The sequence below is a fragment of the Ricinus communis genome, chromosome 8 (genome assembly GCF_019578655.1).
Source record: "Ricinus communis isolate WT05 ecotype wild-type chromosome 8, ASM1957865v1, whole genome shotgun sequence".
NCBI classification, from domain to species: domain Eukaryota; kingdom Viridiplantae; phylum Streptophyta; class Magnoliopsida; order Malpighiales; family Euphorbiaceae; genus Ricinus; species Ricinus communis.
In genome coordinates, this window is record NC_063263.1 from 19,141,705 (window position 1) to 19,150,543 (window position 8,839).

At 26.1% G+C, this 8,839-nt stretch overlaps 1 protein-coding gene across 1 annotated transcript; it reads right to left on the reverse strand.

Annotated features, from left to right (window-relative positions):
* Positions 1 to 645: 645 nt before the first annotated feature.
* LOC8287659 lies at positions 646 to 3,451 on the reverse strand. The gene is made up of 2 exons (XM_048377544.1): positions 3,078 to 3,451; positions 646 to 2,986 (listed from the first exon to the last, which is right to left on the reverse strand). Exons 1-2 carry the CDS (start codon positions 3,088 to 3,090, stop codon positions 789 to 791), a joined length of 2,211 nt encoding a protein of 736 aa, XP_048233501.1. The 5' UTR covers positions 3,091 to 3,451; the 3' UTR covers positions 646 to 788.
* Positions 3,452 to 8,839: the final 5,388 nt, after the last annotated feature.

Sequence of the window (8,839 nt, forward strand, 5' to 3'; positions counted from 1 at the left end):
AAAAAAAGAAAAAAAAAAAACAGAAATAGGTATTATATGTATGCCCCTAAAGATTGATCAAAGTATCTTACCAAGAAAATTAATTTAAAGATTATAGAAAGAGAGCCATAGAGCTCATTCCAGTGACACTATATTCAAACCTTAATAAGACTAATTTTGGCTCTTTGATCGCCTTGGGTATTTCTAAGCTTCCAAAACACTCCATGTAATAAAAGTCCAAATAATCAATTTCATATTTTTATTTAAATAAGAAATATTTACTTGCCATGATATTTTTATTTATTGGAAAATATTTAAAATTTATTATCAAAAATATTTTTAAAAATAAATTAAAAGCAAGAAAAAATATTTTAAATAGAGTACAAGTACGACCATGGATAAGGTACAAAACTAATTATATAGTATTCATATATATTATCTAATGAACTTGAATGTTACCCAATTTGATTGGATAAAATCTGAATAAATACTCATAACGGACGGATGGGGTATAAAATAGAATCAAAAATTACTCTCTATTAGCTCTATAAACTTATTATAAATATTTATATATTTTATTAAATAATATTTTTAATTTTATTTTCTCCATTAGCTCTGAGATTATTTTTAGAACTCTATTAGCTGAAATTAAAAAGAAAAGAAAGATAAATTAAAATGATTGATTCTTATAAGGAAAAAAAGGGAAAAAAACAAACAAACTATTAAACTTAAATAAAATCCATAAAACTAAAATAACTAGCTTTTGCATTTGAATATTGTTTAAAATCCTTTTTATCATAGGAATGGTCTTATGTGACAACGAGTTTTACCCTCTCATGGCTTTCTGCAATCTGGAATTTCTCACTGATACCCAGATGCGTCATTAGAAGGCACACATGGGTAAGCAGCTCTCCGCCCTGTCTAAGCTGCAGCGCATGATAATTAAACCTACACTGATTTGCAGCATACGAAAGCATTTCCACCCATACATGACTTATCATCTCCCACTTCTCCTTTGCCCAATTCTTCTCTGTTTTCAACCGCTGCAAAGACTTAGCCAGCTCGCATGCATCGAATAACACTGACCTGCTCCTATCCCCCTTCACTTCAGATGGTTCGATCTTAGTATTCACTTTCAGCAACGCAGTGCGAGCTCTCAGTTTTACCTTCTTACAATGATCTGATTCCCCTTTCAGAAAGTACTTTCTTTCTTGAAAAAATTCCATGGCCTCAGCGCAAGTGTCTTGAAATCTAATCTTGCCAATCCCACTGGGCAGCATGAAAGGGCATTCGACAAGTAGATGCAACATGTAGTCTGCTAATGCTTTGCTTGCTTTGCATGTTGGACTTTCAGCTATATATGGATTTTTCTCCATATCAAAGTGGTAGCAGAGATCTGTGGCAATATGCCATAGAAGAATGCTCTGATCAAAGTCCGCCTCCACACTCCACCCAACTGTTCTAAAATACTCCTTTTCTCTGAGTACCCTATCTCCCCTTTCAGCACATAATTGCTTACAGTATTTAATCATATCTGCTGCTTGCTGTGATGCTTGTATTGATTTCAGTCTGAGATCTTCAAATATCAACCTCTTCAGATCATTTTGTATAACTTCTAAATTTGTGTATCGATCGCTATGCCACATCTCAATGCAGAACTTTCGCGCACTGGCAAGAATGAAGCCCCACCATTTGAAGCTGCAGCAGGAACCCCTATAGTTCGTTTTATTGCATTTAGCTGGTCTTTTAAGCAAACAGAAATTTATTAAATTGTATCCTGCCAAGGAATCAGACCATTTGTCATTGGCAGGCACCAGATGAAATCTCTGAAACCGTGGACGTAACCAAGAGATGACCTGATAAGATAGATCCAAAAATGTATTCTTGTGTCTACTGAACCAAAGCATGGACCAATCTGAGAAAAGCAGAGTGGTTGTTGCATATAATTCCAAGACGATAGCTCCACCCATCAACAAGTATGTGATACCCATGTCACCAGGTGATTCAGTTCGCTTATCAATCACCCAAAATCCTACAAATATTAAAACGGTTAAGAATAAATTGATGAAACGAAGAAAGCTACCCGCGTAAGTATAGATCACAATTGCCTTCGTGTAGAAGGTATCAAACATAAACCCAAGTTCATACTCAATCACATCAAAAGCTTCTTCCCAGGTCCTGGTTAGGAAGAAAGATCGGCTATTCTTTCGGTCCTGAAAACTAAGGATGAGGTCTGCAAATAATGGCTTGACATTGACAAAGAAATGATAGGAAGTATTCAAAACGGTCGCATTCAGAACAGTAGTGTTCTTGGGTACATCTAGGACAAACTCTACATCTGTGGTAGCTTCGATAAGCGGTTGGACAGAAACATCGTAACCTTCTGCTTGTTTTGAGCTGTACTCATCCATGAATTTTGCATAGTTAGGACCAGGATCCGGATCATGAAGCATAGAATCCCTGAATTTATCACTACTCAGAGACCACAAAATCCAAGTCCTCTCCCCATACTTAATTACTCCAACCAAGAGGACTAGAATCGCGAGAACGTTAAGGGGAGCGCTAATCCAGGATTTACGTATGATTTGGCATGCTAAGTAAACCTGGACAAATAACCCAAGTGCATGCCTTTGCCACAACTCGTTGTCTTCCAATGACAGTGCCGTTATTGTGTCAGGACCGCCAAGATGGAGGAGTAGAAACGGAGCCCAGAATGCCATTATCACATAGCTTCTGTCTACTTTTGAATACGCAAAGCTATTAGAAATAGCACTAAGAGAAACAGTTGCAGCCCAATCTGCAGACAAGTAAGCAACCCAGAGGATGATTTTTATTAATTTTCCGGCTATATATTTTCTTCGGTTGCCCAACATAATGAGGACTACTTGACTAAGAAGGCTAATTAGAATCGTCCCACGTAGCTCCAAGTCCCTCCATACCATCTCTCTGTTTGCTGTTACAATCTCAAGCAGAATCCATGGATGGATCAAACTCAGACTTCTAAAATCTGAGACAGATAATTAATTAATCGTTAGTTAGTTAAGCAGAACAAGAAAAAAGAAAATTGAAGGAAGGACATGTACAGGCTCCTTGCTTACTCTTTACTACCATGGCTGCTCCGTCATAAAAGTGCAAGCAAGGGAGAACTCGATGAAATCAAGCACAGATGCTATTCATGTCTGTGTATTTCGCTTTTTTTTTTTTTTTTTCTTTTTCTTTTTGGGGTATAAACCAGTGACGTCCGGACCAGCGTTACACGGTGGCGCAGCCACTTTATACTTGATACACTCAATTTGGTAAAAATTCAAGAAGCCCCTTATACTTTGTAGATAGTTTCATCTCGCACTAAAGGTTCAAAAAGCCCCTTATACTTTGTAGATAATTTCATTTCTGTTTCCACTAAAAAAATAATTGATTTTATCGCCCTAAAAATTAAATTTAACAATTTAATTCTATTATATTTTAACTTGGACTATACAATATTTTTTCTATTCATTTGAGGCTTAATGCATAAGAATCTATAAAATATGGGATAACTATTCTCCTACATTTACTATAAGAGTACTAACATAACTAGAAAGAGAAAATTTAAACAAAAGATTTGGTTGAGATCTCTACATACATTTTATATATTATTATCTTTTAATATTTCAATAATTTCTATGAATAATTTCTATTACCATTTTCAACGTCAATACTTATAAATAAATAAAATTTAATTTAATAAAAAAAACTATTAAGTAAGAAATAGAGTGAAGGAACATGATTATTTTAGAATGTTGTACCTAATTCTAGAAAAGAGAGAAAGTGAGTATAAAATTATGTATCGAAAAATATCAAAATATCAAGATTTTAGTATATCATGTCATTTCTTTTTATATTCCGTAGTCAAGCATTGAAGTAACCCTAATATTCTTTTTAGAATATGAAAACTAATTAATGATAATGTATATAATAACTTAATTATATACATATTAAATTTAATTTTAAAAACAGAATCATAACAAAGTTAACTACATATATTTTTGTTACATAATAACTTTATTTCGCAACCTACTAACTCATATTGGTGGCTCCACTATTGGCTTTACACGTAGCATGGATTTATCGGTTGGAGTCGTAATTTAATTACCAGAATAATTGGTGTAATTTTTATTTATATTGTATTAGGTTAAAATCTATAAAATTTTATGAAATTCATTTGCATATCTAAAATTTATATGTTCTTGAATGAAATAAAAATTAATTTAAAATTCTTTATAATTAAATTTTATAGAATTGATTATAGCTAAACTGAATTCTAATAAAATAAATAGAATTTATTTTCACATCACTAACTCAATATATCACATGATACTAAAATATCTATTTCAACTTTATCATTTTTATTTTATCTTTTTTTTCTAAAATTAAATAATTTTTTTATAGATCTCAACCAAATATAGCATTAAAATTGAAATAATCTTAAATATGAAATTTTTTTCTTTTATTTTTCATTTTTTTTAGGGATTATGAATCTTCATTTACATAAAGAAGTGTTTGTACATGTTGACTTGAGATAAAATTAGTTGTCTGTCCGTTTATTATGCCGCGTTTTTTTAATTTTATAAAATTTAGATTACATTTTTTAATTAAAAGATTTTAGATATAAGATTTAACTAATATTTTATAAGTAAATTAATGGAAGGTATAATTAATAATATTTCATATGAAATGAGAAAATTTTGTTAATTTATTAATTATATTTATATAAGCTAACCTTTAAAGTATAATGCCATCCACACGCTTAGTCTAACAGTAGCAGTAGGTGCATATTTCAATTTGATTAAGGTGATAAATTTAAGTCTCTCTCTTTATGTGTATATTTCAATTTCATCAAGGTGATAAACTTAAGTCTCTTTCTTCATTTCTAACTCAAAGAAAAGCTAATTAATATTCTTTTAGGATTTAAATTATTATTTAATAAGAAAACTAACTTATTAATTAATATATTAATATTTAAAAGTATAAAATTTAAATATCATTATAATGTCTATATCTCAAAAAATAAATACACATATCAAAATTTTTATATATTAATATTTTTATGTATGAATTTATGTATATATAGATCTAAAATTACACTAAGTACCAAGAGCCAAAGTTACCACTTTTGATTTTAGTTACAAGAGTAATAAATACTATATCCATTCACTTAATTCAACAGATAAACTTGGAATATAAAACCCAATCACTTAACTACTCATGAATCGAGTCCACTCTTATTTATATATTTATTGTTATATATTAATTATATTTATACTAATAAATTAATCTTAATTTAAATAATAATTACTATCTGAATATATTAATTATTAGTTTATAAATAAAATTAATATGAATAGGAATAAGATGGTATAAAAACTAGTATGGCGGCATACAATACTTTCAGAATAATTAATGCATTTTCTCTTATAACATATGAGAAGTCTACAATAAGATGTTTGCTAATTAATTTATTACATGGGTTACTATTTTTTAATTGACTCAGACAGATTCAACTTATTTCTTTAGTCTCTGCTTTCATAATTCTTAATTCCTATCTATAATACCACAAATTGGAGCAATTATTTGTCTCTTTATTTTTATTATATAACAATACAAAAGATGCTTGTTTTTAATCTAGAAGAATACACAAGTTGTTCTTTTTAAGGAGAAAAGTGGTAGTTAGAGGTGTATACATTTTAATTAAATTATAAATGATTAATATTTTGTTTTAATTTGTCTTGAAATGCATATTATATTTTAATAACGTTTTAAATTTTAGTTTTAATTTATTTTTTATTAATAAAAAAATAAATATGAGAGAATATGATTTTTTAAAAAAAGTAAAAAATAATAAAATATTCTAATAAGCATCTCCAACAAGCTTTTAAATCATACTTTTTTTTATTATAAAGAATATATACAAAAATTAAGCTTTCAAAAAACTTCGTAATTTATTCTTATTTTTAAATGATTTTTATTTTGAAAAATTCTAAAATAATTTAAGAGCCACATTTTTCTTTTTAAATTTAAAAAGAAAAAAATAGTGATTAAGTAGCTCTTAAGTATATTATATTATTTCTCTCTCTCTCACTATTTTCATCTTTTTTTTTAAGAGTGACATTCTCTCTCCTTATTTTTTTCTCTCTTTCTTTACTTTATTAATGAAAAGTTAACTATGGAGTAAAATAAAAAGTACTATTGGAATATACACATTCCAAAACAAGTTAAAATATATAATAAATATATATATATTTGAAATCTAAATTTTTTTAACACGTGTGTTTAATTTTTAACATATAAGTTTTTTATTTTGACATGTGTATTTATTTTTGATACATGAGATTTAAACTTATTTGTAATTTTATGATTTTTTTTTATTTATTCATTTATAAGTTGCATTTTTAATTAAACGCTGACTTTAATCTCAAGAAATATCATATTAATTATATTTTAATATTCTATTAACTAATAAATAATTTTCTAATCAGATAAAGATATTAATTCTATCTTAACAAATATTAATTATGTTTTAATATTATATTAACTAATTAATTAATTTTCTAATTAGATAATAATTCTAATCTTAAAAAATAAGAGTTAAATTATATTTTTAATATTAATAATATCAATTATATTGATATTATTAATTTATATAATACTAAAATTAAGTAATAAATATCTTTAAAATAATTTTTATTTATTACACTAAAAAATTTAAAATTTTAAAAAATTAAGCAAATAAACAGTAAGTTTACTATTATTTTTAAAATAATATAAATTAATATTAAAAATTAAAAAATTTATCAAATTGTATTTATGAACTTAATTTTATAATTAAAAATAATAATAACGATCGTGTAATGCATAAATATACAATTAATTTTTTATAATTTAATAGAAAAATATAGAAAGTATTTTTGAAATGCTCTAAAAGTCATTTAAAAAAATAATAAATTAAGAGGGCTATTGAAAATATAATTTTTAGACATATTTCATTATTATATTAAATAGGTATATGCCTAAAAATTGATTGGGGATATTTTTAGAATTCTCATTAATGCTAATATAATCATTCAATCACCAACAACTTAAATGCAAATTCACGGGCGCGTGAAGCAGTGCATGAATGACAAGTCACCCTTCATGTGTGAGCACTTTTCATATGGGAAGATCTTATTTTTGGAATTCTAATCACTTGTTGATGAAAATTTCATTTCTGAATGGCAAAATTTTGTTATAACAACAAATCACAGGGTAAGAGATTGCAAAAATATGAATTCACATAGTGTTAATTTATTAACGGAGATAGTCTTTTGCAAATGGGTGAAACTATAAGATAATCTTTTACATTTATTTCTAATTTTTATTAGAGATAATTACTATATATTCATGTGTTTTCTCATATTATACTACTTATTCTTTAACATTTAAAATTTATATTTTTTCATTCTTTTATATTCTAATTTTATATTAAAAACATATTCCGCCAGAATTTTTGTTAAACATTTGCCTCCTGATTCTTGGTTGTAATATACAAATTGCTTCCTATATTTTATATATTACACTAAATTCTTCTTACATTTTAAAAGTCCATACAATTATAAAATTAAATTGGTAAAAAAAAAATTTTGATCTTCAAACTTCTTATCAAAATTATAATTTCAGTATAACAAAATTGATAACAAGAATAATATTTATTTTATTATAAAAATTTAAAGTTAAATCATATAAATTTCAATATTTTGATAAATATAAATACTTTTAATATATTTAAATTTTATTAGGATTTAATTATACTAAAAATTAAAGTAATTAAATAATACTAATTAATTATTTTTATACATATATAAAACTTTATTTTTGCAAGAGACAATAGGTTCTAATATAATAAATATGTTACAAAGAACAATTTATATATTATATAAAAAATCAGAGTGCAAATAATGTAAAACTAAACTTAGTTAACGATTATTTAATAAAAATTGTGACGAAATAAATTTTTATTACAAAATTAAAAAATAAAAGAATAAAAAATTATTTTTAAATATGAAAGTGCAATTAATATAATACAAAAAAATATAAAAAGCAAATAATAATGACCTCTTTTTATTGTTATTGCCTGCTAAATGAGACTTTCCAAGTCTCAATCCTGAAAAAAGAAGCTGGCTTTTTGGATTCTGTTTGCTTCTCCTTGATAAGTTAGCATTGACCTAACAATGACGTTCGTTTGATAACATGAGAAGCTACAAAAACATCTTCACCAAAGCCAAATTTAAGGCTCTATTTCTTTTATTACTATTATTGCTATCATAGTTTTGGCCGCAGGTAAGTGAGAAATTTTATAAAGAAAGAAAAAACGAGTCAATTAAATATTTAATAATAATGACGATAAAATTGGAGTAATTTTTACCAAATTTAAATTGTATAATATGTAATAATAATAAAATAAAGTCTATAATAATAATATAGTATAATATTTTCTAAGGATATTAAAAATAATTAAATTAATAGTAATTAGTTAAATGGATGGATGTGGGTTTATCTCATATAAATATTAAACAAGTCATATATGAGTAAATGGATAAATTAAATTCCATCATTCTTATTTCTAATCCACACCCACCCATACATTACCAATACGAAGAGAATAATAGTTTTTAAAGTTTTTAGTATATTCTTTTTTAATTAAGAAATGACCTAGTTTAAATAAATAAATAATTATAAAAATTAGGGTGATTCTAAGTTTGAGCTTCTTAGTACTATATATTAAAAAAATAGTAAAAATTAATTATATTATAGCGTGTAAAAAAATGACTATTTTATTGTCTATTGA